A 17,434-nucleotide genomic window follows, 5' to 3' on the forward strand; every position below is an offset into this window, starting at 1 on the left:
GATCAGGTGTATATGTTTTATAATTAATTAAATTTTTGTGTTAAGTATACAATTTGGGAATAAAGATGCAAGTAGAATTCAGTGGGAAACAATAGCTGAAATAAACCAAACCTATATTTTCTGGGAATCATATAAATTAGCATTCAGTAAAAAATGCTTATTTGATAAATTCAGTACTGATGGAAAAATAGCATACTTAGTAAATATATTTATGCTGCCAACAGTATTTGAAAAAATAATTATTGCAGATATTTTTTTCATTTATATGGGATTCTAGATTAAACCAAGTAAAAAGAGGAGTTCTGCATGTAAACAAAGGAGGAGGATGTTATAGGTAAATTAACCCAGTTGTATATGCTGCTTCATTAAATTTGTACAAAGTGTTAAAGTAGTAAAACTGTATAAATATAAGTATGATAAATTTGGGAGTATGGTAAAAAAAGAGTAAGAGAAAAAAAAGAGTGTAAAAATTAGGAAATAAAATATTACCAAGAAAAAAAATTGTGCAAAATAAAATTTGATGAAATACAAAAAGATAAGAGTATGGTATAAGAATATAATAATAACACTTCACTATGTTCAACCACAGAAAAATCTAACAGCTGAAAAAATTAAAACTCTAAAAATAAGAAGCAAATGGTGCAATCATACTGTAGAGTGTCAACATTTTTTTTGTGGAGACTGGCAATAGGTAAATTGCCAGTAAAAGGAAAAATGCCATATAAGAAGAAAACCTATGGGGAAAACTATGTAAAGAAGTTTTTTTAAGATATAAAAGAAGTGGATAAAATAAACATGGATATGATTACATATGGATATTATAAGAATAGAAGAAAATAATATATTAAAAGAGCAGTCAAGTTATTTTATGTTATATGAGCTATATGGAATGAAAGAATAAATTAAATTATGTTTAATGGTAAATGGATTTTAGCAACAATATTAAGCAAAATCCAATGCTGGTTGTGGAAAAAAGGAGTAGGTGTGATTGTGTAAACAGATTTGTATCTATACATATACACATACATATACATATATTTGTACAACTATTAATGTTTGTAAATAAGAGTTATTTTAGTAGGTAAATAAAGGACCCCTACTCTTTTTGATAAGTGCTGTGGAATATTTTGTATCCACTTGAGCTACCACCAACTCAAGCAGATAGTGCCACAGGATTATCACCCTATCCAAAATATAACACACTTAGTTGTGTAGCAATCCCCTTATGCTGTAGTGTAGTGTCTACCTGGTATGGGAATAGAACCCACTGCCTTCTGCAACAAAGGCAAGTGTGCTACCTGTTGCACCACTGATACAGCTATGGCATTTGGCAACCACCACCCCACAAACTTTATATAGTACTGAAGGGCAACAACTAAAAATTAACAAAATAGTTAAAGACTTTTGAGTTCTTGAAGATTATGAGCTTTCATCTGATATCCATATAGCTGCTAACATCCACAAACTCACATGGCGCTGCCTATCTGATCCTCAGGGATTTGAATGCCTTGCAAGGGATGTAACTATCCACAATATACAGTTCTTACCAGGCCAGTTACAGAATACTGCATCCAGTGCTGCAAACTATGTGCATGCTAGCTGTGTACTTGAAGAAGGTACAAAATTCCTCCCAAAGAGAACTGAAGGGTTTTCATCTTGTCTTACAGCCAATGACTGCACGAACTATTTAAGTTTTCTGTATAGTATCACATTCTTAAAGGACATCTAAATGCCTGATATACACTCTAGGAACCTTTAATATTTGGAACCTTTGGTTCAGAATGACCCCCTGAAGGTCTGAACCTGTAACTGATATAATTGTCCCCACTATACATTTCTTATCAGTACAATTACAGAATGTTGCATCCTGTACTGTAAGCTATGCATATGCTATCTGGTGTAGTTGAAGAATGTACAAAATTCTTCCCAAAGAGAAATGAAGGCCTTTTTGGCTTGTCTTACAGCCTATAAGAACTATTTACATGTTCTGTATTGTATTTCCTTCTTAAAGAAAACATATATGCCTAATATATACCCTATGACCCTTTGGTCAGAATGACTGCCTGGAGGTCTGAACACGAGGAAACACAGCCTCAATAATAATTAATATCTGCACTCTGAAATTTGTGACAGTTTCATATATTAGGTACTCCAGTGGCTATGGAATAAACACTCCTTCTCAATTATACCCAGTTTCACAAGCCATAGCTTAAAAAATGAACTGGATGACTACATTGACATTTGTAATTTCCAATATGGGATTTGGACATCAAGCTCAATAGCCAATCAGCCCTGAGCATGATCACTAAATATGTGAAACTATGAAACTAGAAGCATGAGCATGGGTCATAATTCCATCAAGGTATATGCATAATGACACTTAAATCGCCTTCCAAGACAGACAATAATCATCCAAGTTGTTTTTACCAAGTCATATTTTGCTTTCATACAGCAGGATCTCAATTTTATTGAGGTTCACAGTAAATCCTAAGTTTGTGAACTATTTGTACATTTTAACCAAATTAAGTGAAAATGTTTGACAGATGATGCTGTGAAATTTACCTGAAGATCATTTATCCAGATTGTCAGCAAGTTTGGAAAGAGTAATAAAATACATTAAGAATAACGTGATTTCATGAGACAGCAGTAGAGTAAGAAAATAGACTACATTAAGAATAACATGATTTCATGAGACACAGCAGAACAGACTATATGTGCTGGAGGGAAAGTGCTGTTTAACCAGCACCTTGCAGGTACTGTGCTGCAGGAAATGTGAACCAGTTATGTTAACCCTTTAACACCAAACAGTACAAGGTCAAAAAGGAATTTGTGGCGATGAACAAAATCATGTGCTTTTGAAAGGTTACTGCAGTTTATTCCAGTTTTCCATCATCCATATTTCCAAGGAAGCTGTTCATGAGTGCAAGCAGGGCATTTAGGGAAATATAACCCTTTTAAAAGCTTTGTTGATTCTTTGGAAAGAACCCATAGTTGACTTAGAAGGACTTTTGTCCTCCTCAGGTGGCTATTTTAAACACTTTTGGTTCTCCTGGGTTAAAATCCTACAATAATTCCTTGGGTGTGAGGGATGAAAGGGCACAGAGTGAAACTGTCATCTGCAAAATTGCTCAGAGTTTTTCTCCTTAAAGCCTTAACTTCCTTGTGTATGCTTATCAACATCCAAGGTGATGGCAAGCAATAGACCTTTGTAATGTACAGTTATGCCTCAACATGATATGATCAACAGGAAGTCTAGGTGGAGCAGACAGCAGAGTCCATACAAGAGGAATTTGTTTTTGCTATAATATAACCACACAGGTCAGAAGCAGTAACACAGGGAAGTTTGAATATTCCTCTCATAAAGACCGTCAGGCAGTACTGGCATACCTCAGAAGCTGCTAAGGGGTGTTAGGAGCTCCAGGGGTCAGGGTGGAGAAGACCATGGATATCTGCCTGGATGATGGTCTCACAATTGGCTCTCACTTCACTGGAGAACGAGTGGGGCATTGATGATTATCACTCTGGTAAGGGATGCATGGGCTACACAGATTTCTAGGGGCTGATAACTGACAGGCAGAGGGGTTAAAGAAAAAGCCTGTGCCTCCAATCCACCTTCAGTCATTAGCTCCTCCCTTGAACCACACCTCAAGGAAATTCACTCTTGATTTAGCTCTTTAGAATTGACAATGGATGTTAAAAGGACCAAGGCATGATTTTTGGAATTGCCAAATGCTGATCTCATGCCCCTCAGAATGGGAAAGTAATATCACAATTAGGGGAATCCCTGTGTGACTTAATGCAGTATGAATATGTCAGACTCCTTCTTGATCAGTGATTTAACCTTCACCTGATCTCTAGATTATGTGCTGGTGAAACTTAACAGACTCTTAGCCATCTGTCCTAAAGTTTCATTGCTGTTATTTCCCACAACATGAGCTATCACTGTTCAGGACATTCTTATTACAGTGCAAGTATGGGTTACAGCTTATAACTGCCAGAACTTTGATCAGCTGGAAAAGGCTTCAGGTTCTGCTTAATACGATCTATAGATTCATGACCAAGCTGCTATATTATGAACATCTCACTCACCAAAACTTATTTGCTATCCATTTCATTACAGTGCAATTTTAACTACTTTTTAAGATTCTGTTTCATGGCAAATTCTCTCTCCAAGCTCTCATATTTATCTCAAAATCTCTACTTGCACAGATATTCTGAAGCAAATTCCTTTTAACCACTCTTTCGGGTATATACCCTAGAATACTTTAGTAAGGCTGCATCATAGTGGTGGCACAAAGTTTGGAATTCTCTTCCTCTTAATATAAGGTCCAAAAATAACAGTCCACCAAAATGAATCCAACTTTCATCACCACCAGGCAAGTTTCATGTGCAGCTGTCTGAAGAATTAACTAGACATTCACTTATTTAATGATAAAAAACAGCTCCCTGAGCTATGTACTATTTTCAACCTAGTTTTGATATACTTTTCTTAAACACTATATGTTATCCTGTTCAGTTACTGTAAGGGGCAAAGTTGTAGATGAAAAAAAGGTCCCTTAAGGCCAGTCTATAGACCTCAAAAAGAACTGGCTGGATGATATCTGACATGTAAAAGCTGTAGTATACTCAACATGAATTGTAAAAATGTCAGGGTCTATCCAATTCATAGCAACACACAACTATGCCAATGCAACTCTAATAATAAGGAAAATTCCTCACAGTTCTTGAGTGACCGTGGTATAAATTCTGTTCCTTCTGATTTTAAGTTGAAAACAGTCAGGTAGTGACATCGCAATAATCACTGGAAAGCCATGGCAACCTGACCACACTGGACAGCCTGTTTACTCAGTTAGCATTCAGTCAATGAGCAAACAGTTACAAGCAACATGAGACATAATACATAAATCTAAAAACCAAACAAAACAATAACATACTGAAGAAAACAGACTCACCCTTGTATTATTAATAATCCCAAGGCTGACACAGGCATCAAGCAGACTTTGACTTGCGCTGCTTCTTTTTGCTGTCTCCACAAACATTTCCAGATATTGAATAGTTTCTTGAATTTTTCCTTGACTGCACAAAAAAATTCAATGAATACTATTTTTAGGACATACTTTAAATAAAACAGAATGTACATGTAACCATATATGGTGTTTTTTGTCACACTCCAAAAATACTTCCAAATATCCATTAGTTTCTGGAACTCTTTCTTGAATGCACAAAAAACTCACACAAAACTTTACAGAAACATGTTAATTAAACAGCAAGCATACAAGCACATTACTAACAGATTAACAGTCTTAGGCATAAACCAGTGTGGCTGTGCGTGTCTCTCTCTCTCTCTCTATATATATATATATATATATATATATATATATACATATATGTATGTATATGTGTAGAATGTGACAATGGAATGATCATACCTCAGTCAAATCTCATTTACTTGACAATCACTAAGTGAATATCCGAATTTTTGTATGTCGAACAGTCGAATGTCGCAAAACCACCAAATGCGACATTTTCGACCACTCTAAATCCAAAACGAGTGCTAACATGGTTCACAAAGGGGGCATGGGTTTGCAATTCGATACAGTTGCGTTCGACAATGTGCATATCTGCCACACTCCTTTCAGTCTTCAGGGCTCGACCATCCGTCCATCGGTTAGATGGTGGTAAACCATATAGATATATATATATATATAAAAAATATATATATATATATATATATATATATATATATAAAAAAAGCATATATATATATATATATATATATATATATATATATATATACATACACACACGTGTGCGTGTGTGTGTGTGTGTGTGTGTGTGTGTGTGTGTGTGTGTGTGGTTGCAGTAAACTTTGCTGAAAGTACTTTTCACTGACTAAGTTTACTGCTATTTTTCTGCAGATTTTAAATTTAGGAATCCCAGCTGTTCTTTTTATCTTTGATATGTGATTGGTGTTATGATAAGTGGTTGTTGCATTGCTGAAATGTACAAATATAACAAAAGGTTTGGCATTGCGATTTAAGTGTTTGCAGGCTGTGGTTAGAGTAAGGGTTATGGAAGGTGATAGTCTCAGTATTTTGTGTGTGTGATGGTGTATATAAAGTGTGCGTCTGGGTGTCATATGAAGTGTTACTGATAGGAAAGGGTTTCTTATTAAGACAATATGTAGGGTTGGAGTTAGTAGTAGTGGCAGGATTAAGGTTAACACACATGAGTAAGGATGGTTAGGAGGGCAAACCCCCCCTGTCCATCCTTACTCATGTGTGCTAACCCTGACTTAAATCCTAACCCTGCTGCTTAGATAAAAAGAACAAAGCAGTTTTGAAATCAAAACCAAACATGGAAAAGACTGAAAAGAATCAGTAATCATAATGGATACTGTGACATCTTGAATGCAACTGGCTTATGAATGGGACATAAAAGCAATCATGCTTTGACATTTTAAGTGAAAATTTGCTTCTATTGAAGTGAAAATTGCCAAAATACAGCTTCTTCACCCCAAAATATCAGCTAAAATAAGAACATTAAGTTGTGTAAACCAAACAATAGCAAGAATGCAGTTTCTATTTCCTTTTAACTCTCTTAAACGTTATAGGCTCATTTCAGTTGCTTACAACAAAGTGTATTCATAACAGAAAATAATAGATTTCTGTAGTTCAGCTCAGCACAAAACACAGCTTTTTTTAAAAGCTCAGACTTTCTTCCAGAAGGCAGAAGTGAACATGTTCAGACCAGTATACAGCAGAGTTAAGCATGCTCTGTAAAAATAACAGGCATGTTTCCACATGCCAAGAGAGTCCCTTTTCCTATCAGAACAATAATAAGTAAATTATATCAGAGTTCCCAATACTTCAAGAAGTAGTGCAGCTCGAGTGGGATGAAGGGGGCAGCTGGAGTTAGGGCACACTATCGGCAGATGCTGCCGATGGGGGGTTATTGCAGTACCGGCATCTAGAAATGAAGACCCATACTGTAATTGCTTTCAGGACTGAAACAATTCATGGACTTTGATTCCTACTTTGTAGGAAGCAGTTTTGTTACAGTTAGAAGTGGACAAATTTTTTAAAGAAATTTGTAAAATAGATTTTGTAAATGCATGCATTTTTTTAAAGGATATGAAGTCTGAATCTCAAATGTCAGTATTTTAGTGATAGCCTCAGGAGTGCCAGATATGGCTGAACAGTTCTTTTATTTATTTATTTATTTATTTATTTATTTATTTGAGAAGTGCAGAACAGGAGGAAGAGATGTTGCTCCTCATGAGTGCCAGATCGGGGGAAATTGACTTTTTTTCTCACTCCTCAGCTTGTAGTTGAGGGGCGCCATGCTGAGGAGGTGTACTAGGCACTAGATGAGCCAGCTATGGCTCTGGCTTCAGGATAGATAGTCTAGCCAGTCTTACATTCAGACATTTCCCCAGAAACTAGCATTCTTCTGTTATGTGATAAAGTCTAGCACTCCTCAGTTCTAAGGAAAATCCATTGGACTAAAAATACTCCCTTTTCCTCAGAAGGAAATGACAGCTTCCATAAAATTTCATCCTCTCTGACTATATCAAATCAAACCAAGACATATGTATATTTCAACAACAGCCCAGTCATGGACTACATCACAATATATATTAAAGTCTTACACTTACACATATATGAGAGTTGTGTGTGATTGTGTGGTGCATGCATGCATTTACATGCACATATGTGTATATATTTACAATTATGTGTGTGTTTTTATCTAAAAGAAAAATAATGAAATATGGTACAACAAATAAATGTTTTTAATATCAGATAGAAAACTAGTCAAATGCAGTCAATATACAGGAAGCAATACAGGGACATCATGGGATTAGATGGCTGATTAGCTGAATACAGGCAGAGAAGGTTAAAAAAAAGTAGAAGACATAGGTATGTAGTAATAACAACTAGGATAGGAATTAAAGATAAGATTTAGCATCCCTGCACTGTAGATATATTAGTCTGGTGACTGATTACAAAGGGTAAGTAATTGCACAGTTATATATCCAGTTAATATAAATGAGAGCAGTCAGGAGGGATATGGAATTGTGTTGTCCTGAATGTTTCTTATCTGGGATCTTATTCCAGAGTTTGCCAATATAATTAGAAATAAACACAAAAGGTGGTCTCTGTGCCGAAACTGATAAACAAGTAAATTGAAGAAAGGCACAGCGAATCCAGCAATAGTATTTTCAAAACTTTAATCACACGAACCACAGAAGGTAAACTCCACACACAAAATAATGCCGCAACAAGTATCCTTTACATTTTCGTCAGTGAACTTCATCAGAATGAAGTAACCATACCAACCCCGGGTTGGAAGAAATGATTGGATAAATTCTAACAATACATGTATATATAGGATGGATTTGGTATGGTTACTTCATTCTGATGAAGTTCACTGACGAAAACGTAAAGGATACTTGTCGAGGCGTTATTTTATGTGTGGAGTTTACCTTCTGTGGTTCGTGTGATTAAAGTTTTGAAAATATAATTAGAAATGTTAAGAGCCACCATGCTTGCTGACAGATTTAGGGCTGTGGATAAGGTGGAGTGTAGATCATCTAATATTTCCAAGCAGGCTCTCGCACTGATAAAGTCAGTAAAGTACGGACAGTTGGGGTTATAAAGTTCATGAGCCAGTACAACTGAATACTGTTAAAGAAATTAAAAAAAGATATTCCATCCAACCAATTCCTGCACTGAGAAACACTGCAATTTCACTGTATAATAATGAAATATGACATAATGAATGAAACTAGCACTTCCTTTACCAGAAACGTATGTATCACTGATTTGAGAGGCATTCAAAAAATGGAGAAATATATAATACAGGTGATCATCAGAGCAGGATTTGAGTTTATTTCTTTCAGCTTCAGGGAAATAAACTCAGATTATTTTGTGTCAGTTATCATTTTGAGGAAAAACACAGTAGTGAAGGTCATCACAATGAATTTGCCTGTGTTCTGCAAACTTGCAGTCAGATTACTAGTAGATACAAACCAGAGAGACTGCTGAAGGCACACTAATGCAGCAATCTCAACAGTGCGCACACTGCAACAATTAACAGGTCTAAACAGCAGCTATGTATTGTCGAGCAGTAAAACTAAATATTAATCCCACTATGACAAAGGACTCTAACAAAGTCATATTGATGTATTCAGTGAAGGAGGAAGATAATGCTGAGAACCACATATTCATTCTGTATTTGTTCTGTGGGTTTATGAGCAACCCTTCCAAAGGAAACTTGAGAGTTCCCTCCTAGAGCTTAAAAGGCTGTTGTACAGAAATGTCATTTTTAACGTAAGGTTCTTATTGTTACAGGCCAAACCACTTGGAAGAACAATCATCTTAGTGGGACAACACAGTGTCACAGTGGTTAGTATTGTTGCCTCACCGCTCTTGGCACTCCATTCTGATTCCCAGCTGTGGTGACTTCTGTATGAAGTCTGCATGTCCTCCCTGGGTGTGCATACCAAAGACATGACAAAGTTAAAATGGTAATCATCAAAGTTGCCTGTAGGTGTGAATGGTGTGTGTGTGTCCTGCATCTGTATCCTAAAATAGACTGGTATTCTGTCTAGGGCATTCCATCAAGGATTTTTTTTCTGATCCCTTCAGAGCATGCAGAATACCTTAACCGGTTAGAAAAATTATCAGTCAAACAAAATACCTTTTTTTTTGTGTGACTCAACTATCCACATATAAACTGGCAAGCATTTACTGAAAACAACAAAAATGGCCAGAGATTTCTGGACTCTGCAAATGCCAATTTACTTGAGCAGATTGCCCCCCTTCCCAGCAGAGGTGTTAAAATTCTTGCTCTTGTCTTCACAAACATTTCTCCCAAATGCACATCCCCCACCCCTTACCTTCTCTCCCTAGTCAAATCTGACTATCTTGTTGTGATCTTTCCCTATGAAAACCTACTTTGGGTCCCCTAGTCCCTAATAATTCTTTTTGCATTCAATAATTACTCCAAGACCAATTATTTACTATTTACTGATCTTACTGACAATCACAAATGATATAACTTCCCAATGTATCTTGTAAATGAGGCTGCTGCTTATTGCTCTGAATTGTACTCCCTCTTGGATAGACGCATTAAGGGATCTATACCAGTCTGGTATAAGCATAATGGCAAGCTTAGATCTAAACTCATATGGTGGAATTATCAGATCAACAAACTCTATAATAAAAAGAAAAAGCTCCTGACCATCATTAAAAGATGTCCACTACATCATTATAAAACACTGTAAAATCTGTCATACAATTAGGAAATGTAAGGCCAGCTATAAACCTAGCATTGCAAATAATTCAAAAGATGACCATAAGGCCTTCTTTAGCTATATGAGGAAAGCTTAGAAATAACCTACAGTTCTGTACTGAACTTATCTCCCATGGGTACTGCCATCTCTGAGCCCAAGGAAATTGCTAACATTCTTGCGGACCAATTCTCTTCCACCCACCCTCACTTCTTTCTTCTCCTCCTGAGACCAATTTGGACAAAGTCTTTTGGCACTTTCCCATATAAAAAACACTGCTTCCATGGATCCTGACAGAATGCCTAGATGCCTGCTGAGAAGCGTAAAATCCCACTTAGCAAAACACCTCCATCAACTCTTCAGTCTGAGTCTCTCGACTGCTTATGTCCCTGACGAGTGGAGAATAGCAGTTGTGTCCTTGCATAAAGGTGGCCCCTCTACTGACCTTGGGAATTATGGGTCTATTAGTCTCACTAGCATTATTTTCAGGTTTTGTAATGTATTATAGCTGATCTAATAAACATTGATTGATATAGGTGACTTTATATATCTGAATACGCAGCAGTCTGGCTTTGTAAAAGGCAGATCATGCCTGTTCAACCTCACTGAGTTCCTTCAAATGGTTACTGAGGTCATAGATAAGGGGGCATGTAGTCCAAACTGCTTATCTGGATCTTTCCAAGGCCTTTGATACTAATTCTTATGCTGGAATTATTGAACTCTCCCAACTTAACATTAACCGTTACATAGTTTGCTAGATTGTTAATCAGCTGTCTGTCAGAACCCATTATGTTAAGGTCAGGATATTTGTTCTAGACAGAAAAATGTCACTAATGGCGTCCTACAAGGCTCTGTCCTATTTCCCATTCTCTTTGGTTTACATTTTTGTGACATGAAAGCTGATATCAAGGGACTATGGCTAAACAAATTTGTGATGATTACAAATAGTAAGAGGTGGTTATCAAATCCAACGGCTTGACTAAACAAATGTTTGTTGTACATTAATCAAGGGCTTACTCTACAAAACAAAAAATACAGCATATTTTCTTTGGTAAATCTAGCATTGCTAATGCTTACTGTATAGACAACATTCTATTTAAATTTGACACAATCATCAGGGTCTTGGGTATGTATGTTGATAATAGACTCTCTTATCTTGCAGAGCTTATCCTTCATGGCTTCTCATCAAGGTTCAAAGAAATGATAGTCCCCCTTATTCATCCTTTTTAGGCCCATCATTAAATCTAATACACCTTTGGCATGTACCTCACCAGGCACCTAAACCATTTTGAGATACCTCAATGTGTCTTCACCAAAAAGATCTCAGGTCTCAAAACCCTCAGCTACTCTGACAGACTAAAAGCTCTGTCCTTCTACTCAGTGCCATATAGACTCCTGAGGGGATGAACTCTGGTTAACTTTCTGTGCTATGAATGATCCAGCACTCTTTGAACTCCTTCACCTAACTAAAACAAGTGATAAAGCACACACCTGTTCTAGAGATCTAAACCTATACTAGCACAACAATAACACAGATGGCATGACAGACATCTAACCCAATGTATCCCCTATTTCTGGAGTAGAATGCACTAACCTACCAAGAAGAGTACATCCCAAGTAAGCCTTAAAACCAGTATGGATGACTGGATGGTTAACTGCAAATGCTCACCAGTGATATGTGGAGGAAATCTGCTTAAAGGGGACACTGCTAGTCTCCCACCAGTACTGGGTGAAGTGGCTAAGCTTCTTTAGAGTCTCACTGGGCCATAAAGTCAGTAGGAAAAGATAACCAGTGAGTGTTATGAGAGGCTTAATCCACTGTATTCCTGAATTTGATAAATGAGTATCGCAGAAAAAAAATGATTAAAGTAATCTCAGTACTACACAGACAATGGAGTTCTGCAGTTTTCAGTCACTCTTAAATGGTGTGGCAGAATTTTGTAATACTCTTCATTGCATCAATATTTAAAGGCTTGTTCTACTTAATCAACTCACTTCTGTGCTTAAGTACTGTACTCTAGATTTTTGCAAACCTCTCTGCTCATTTCTGCCTTATTTCTTCAGCAATGTAGTTCCATGGAGGGCTAGCATACAAAAATGTTCTCTTTTAAAAAATGACTTTGCTTTCTTTTGAAAAATTCTCATCTATAAAAACAGGCTTTGGCTACAGGTGAAGTGGCAATTTTTATTATAATACAACATTTTGAAAACTGTACTTTTTATTATTTTTATAATGCCTTAATTTTTAAATTAGCTCTTTATGTAGGCTATGCACTGTTTCTCTATTATAAATCTTTTAAGTGTCTCAGGGATGCAAAGACAGGGTGTTTATTTGCAATATGTACAATCTAGTTAATAAAGGAAGCTTGAGGTATGAGAAGGCTGACTATACTGGATTAAATGGAACAGCTGCTGTACTGCTTGCCATTCCTGGGGGGGGGGGGGTAATCACATGATAACATGGTCTCCATCCTGCAGGGGGATTGCTCCATCTGGTCAGCCTGATCAGTGATACTGAACAGGAGCATAATTTTCAACAGATATTAGGGAGTATGTGAGAATATGAATCCTGTCATCACTTTATTGTTCAATTTGCTGCCAAGAAAAGGAGGAAGACCAAGTGGGCAGCTGATACAAGGATGGGCCAGTCAGGGAGAGCAACTACAACAGATATGAATAGAACCCCAAAACCACTTTTGAGAAGGGTGCTGCTGCTACCTCCCATTCCTACATAAAAAATAGGCTGTGGTAAATGACACAATAAATGGAAATAGGTATATGAGTTCAGGCTTGGCTCCTTACCTTCAGTTTTTGTCCAAATTAGGAAGTTCACTACCTTAAAAAATGAAGCTGATACTCCTTACATCAACAATTTCCTACTGAGAGTAAATACAGAATTATAAAAAAATATATAAAGTAAGAAAAAAACAAGTCCATACAATTGCTCAAAAGACTAACAAAAACAGCAAACATTTTCATCAGAACATACTTATAGTGCATCTGACTGTAAAATAAAAGTATAGAGTATATCAAATCATATTTAAGTAGTGTTACAGCAGAAACTTTTCCCATCAAAAAATCACCATTTATAAACTTATTGAATAAAACATTACCAAAAAGTAACAGTGCAGACATTTTTGGCTAACAGAAAAATCAGCCTATCAGAGTGACGTACTGAAAACAAACAACCAATCAGAGTGCTACCCAAGAAGCATAACAAATGGCATTATTAGCCACTAAAACTATAGTTAATCAGGAATCACACTGAAAATAACTGACCAAACAGAAGCTGCACTGTTAGGATATTGGCAACCATAGTAAACCCTAAATTCATTTAGTTTGTAAACTGTACATAAAATATTCAAATAGATTGTTTAGAAATACAAAAATAAGTTCATAACAACATATGCATCAACTATATGCAAATAGTTATATATTCATAGGAAATAAACAGGAGTTTTATGTAGCATCAGTGGAAAGGGAGCTTCTCACCTTATCTCATTAACACCTATGTTGTGTGAAATGTCACACCTTTAGCAGCCTACACACATCTTGCATTCCAGAGCATTTTATAAAAAGTAAACTTTAAAAGCATAAGATAAACTAGTGTAAATATTCTATGAACAATAAAAGCTATTAAACTGACAAGCAGCAATGTTATCAGTAAGACAATTTCTTTATAGTGATAATAGTCAGTGCATTAAAGTTTTTACATAAATAATATAAAAACATTATAATGTGCACAAACCACAAATTATATTTTTTGCTAAACTTTCACAAATTGTCATATCTTGGAAACTGTAAAACGTAGTCATATATTGCTAAACAATTGTTTGTTAACCAGACATAAGCTTTCACATGACAACTAGAAATTCCTCTATGAGTGCATGTTTATTGAAATATGTGGAAAATATGAAAACAAATGCTTACTTGCATAGTTAGCAATATAAATAATAATGAATATCTCTCAATATGTGCAACTTGGTGCAAATATCAAAGACAGTTTTCTTCAGTGACATATAAGATTTCACCTACTGTCATACAGCAGTTTATATGTTGTTTGTTTTTTGAAGTGTTATGTACATACTGAAATTTTGTATAAATGTTGTAATTACTAACAAACAACTAGCAATGCCTCAGGCATACTGCCATAAAAATAAACACTGACAAAGAATGTTCCTATATCCCACCATGCCATGTTACACAACTTCCCTCAATAACATGTGCAGCTCTCAGTTATGAAAATATGAACATAACTATGAAAATATGCATAATAAGTGATAAAAATAGATGCATTTCTCTACTGCAGGGCATCCTAGATTAACAATATTATTTTCATGTTGTTAATAAAGCCTTGCATTTACTAATACAGTTTATTATTAGCAGGTAAGTCCATTAATTAAAGGAAACCAGATGCAAAAATGGTTTGGAGGCCATAAGAAGCTATGGGTGTGAACTGAAGTATACAAAAAAGAGCTGCAGGCTTGAATGAGTCATAACAGCAGCCATAACTTATAAAATATGGAGGCCACCAACAACAAATATGATCATTATAAAATATAAGTCAGAAAAATGTGATTATCATTACTAAGTACATAAATTGAGTGTTGGGCATGCCTTTCATTCTTGGCTCCATCAATGAAAGTCCTTTGTAAATGCTTTGAACAAATAATTAAACCAACCAATAAAGATTGTGAATCCAGAACAACACCAAGTCAAAATAATGCTCAACCAGAAAGCAGACTGAGCATTACTAAAGAATAAGAATCAAGCTTAATCAATGCTTCGTCCTTTTCATTTTCGTTAAACATTTAATTTTTAAGGAAACATTAAGGCCAGGAGGTTTGGTGGCATTGTATTTAATTTGCTGCCAAAATTCACACACATCTCTCTGCTAAAGATAAAATAAATACCTCTTTTTCCACTTTAATAATTTCAATGGATGACATCACCATTGTCTATTACCTTCATGTTTCCGGTAAAAAGTGGATGCACGGCACAAGCATACTGTAAAGATGTATCTCATATATGTATTTCCAGCCTGTTTTACATGGTAGAAGGAAGAAACACACACTCACAGAAGACAGTCATCTCTGTATTCAAACTCCCTACCTATGTACTGACACAATCTACACACAAGTGTATTAGAAACACATGCCACAGGAGAAGTCTGACTGCATGTGAACCACACTGCATCTTTGTAAGGATGACATCATATATGTCATGCAAAGGAGATGGGTGCACAAAAATTACTTCTACAGCTATGGGGGATTCTACATGTTGCCAGTACTAAGAGGTGTAAAACATTCCTGCATCCATTTGCATTCACACACATACACATAGTCAGGCGATTCTCACTGCTGTATTCAAACTCTCTGCCTATCAACTGACACAATCTATATACAAGTGTATTATATACACATGACACAAGAGAAGTCTGACTGCATGTGGGCCACACTGCGTCTTTGAAAGGATAGCAGCTGTGTCATGCACAGGAGGTGTGCAAACATGACTTCTACAGCTATGTGGATTCTAAATGTTGTCAGTACTAAGAGGTGTAAGACACTCCTGCATCCATTTACATACACACACACACACACACACACACACACACACATGTGCAAGAGAGTCTTACTGCTGTATTCGAACTCCCTAGCTACTGACTGCAAATCGATGCACAAGTGTATTATATGCACATGCCACAGGAGTGGTCTGCCTTTAGAGGTATGAAAGTGCATTACTGAAAAGAGGATGTGGGATTGATATGACCATGTAAATGTTTTTCACGAGAGGGAGTAAATGAGCACAGTTGTTGAATTAATTCTCCAGTGATGCTACAGACCCATCATCACACACACAAATTGATTGCTGTGAAATTAGAACCTCTTACCTATCTAGTTATACAATGTAGAGGACACAGTATTTTACGCAAGTGCCACTGCAGAAGCCTGACTTCTATAGTGTGAGTGTGTACTTTACAGAGGATGACATCAGCATTGTGTTGCAGAGAAGATGATGCTGGTAAATGGGTATGAATCTGATGTGAACTCACCATGCAGTGTAAAAGCTTCTCCAGGCTACTATTTTATTGAGGCCAATAGTAGTTAAGGTCATATTTATACAACTGCATACACATACAATTTGACTGTTATGAGATTAGAACCCTCCACCTCCCCAGTTATACAATTTATGGTACTGAATGCAAGTGCAACTGCAGAAGTCTGACTTCTTCATTGTGAGAGTATACTTTATAGAGAATGACATCAGCATCGTGTTGCAAAGAAGATGATGTTGGGAGAAAGGTCTGACATCGATGTGAGACTCACCCTGCAGTGTAAAATTTTCTGCAGGCTGGTATTTTATTAAGGTCAACAGTCTATAAGGCCATATTGACACAACTCTATATGCACACACGCACACACACACACACACACACACACACACACACACACACACACACACACACACACACACACACACACACTGACTGCTGTGAGATTACACCCCCCACTTATCTAATTATACAATCTACAGGGCATAGTACTTAAGGCAAGCACCACCCCAGAAGTCTAACTTCTATAGTGTGACAGTGTAGTGTAGATAGGGTAGCCTCTCATTCTGTGTCAGAGAATATATTATGATGTTGAAGGTTTTGTGCAAATCTATATTTGCTGACATCAAGGAGTAAGTGCAATCAGTATGATCAATAATAAATACAAACCACTGACTTAGGTCAGTTATGCTGTCATTAATGTATAATGCAGAACTGAGACTGACACGTATCTGTGTTGTGTACATGAGACACACACACTTGTGATACACAGGATGGATAATGAAGCAGTCATGGGTGATCAGGTTATGATAATGGCATATAAATCTTAATGAATGGTACTGATATTAGCAAAGTTATCAGTTCATGCATGGGCAATGTAGACTGTGAATACTAAGCAATACTTAATGTTCCAATATAGTAATACTAAGTAATGATGAAGCATGTGTACAAAGGCTCTATGTGGTTGCATATCACTTTTAAGTGTCAGTGCTGCAGTGCAGACTTCAGAATGAAGTGGTCAGTTAAGCACACAGTTCACAGAATTTCACTTGAGTACATTAAGCAATTTCCATGTAACAAAGTGATAT

General features: G+C 36.4%; 1 protein-coding gene across 3 annotated transcripts in view; it reads right to left on the reverse strand.

Annotated features, from left to right (window-relative positions):
* TTC29 (tetratricopeptide repeat domain 29) overlaps positions 1–17,434 on the reverse strand; it is a 3,626,200-nt gene that overhangs the window by 926,490 nt on the left and 2,682,276 nt on the right. For all 3 annotated transcript variants that reach the window (XM_044062243.1, XM_044062242.1, XM_044062241.1), the window contains exon 9: positions 4,953–5,076. In XM_044062243.1, the coding sequence (XP_043918178.1) occupies positions 4,953–5,076 (124 nt within the window). The remainder of the gene's footprint in view (positions 1–4,952; positions 5,077–17,434) is intronic.

The sequence above is a fragment of the Protopterus annectens genome, chromosome 2.part1 (assembly GCF_019279795.1).
Source record: "Protopterus annectens isolate FY-2018-M chromosome 2.part1, PAN1.0, whole genome shotgun sequence".
NCBI lineage: Eukaryota > Metazoa > Chordata > Ceratodontiformes > Protopteridae > Protopterus > Protopterus annectens.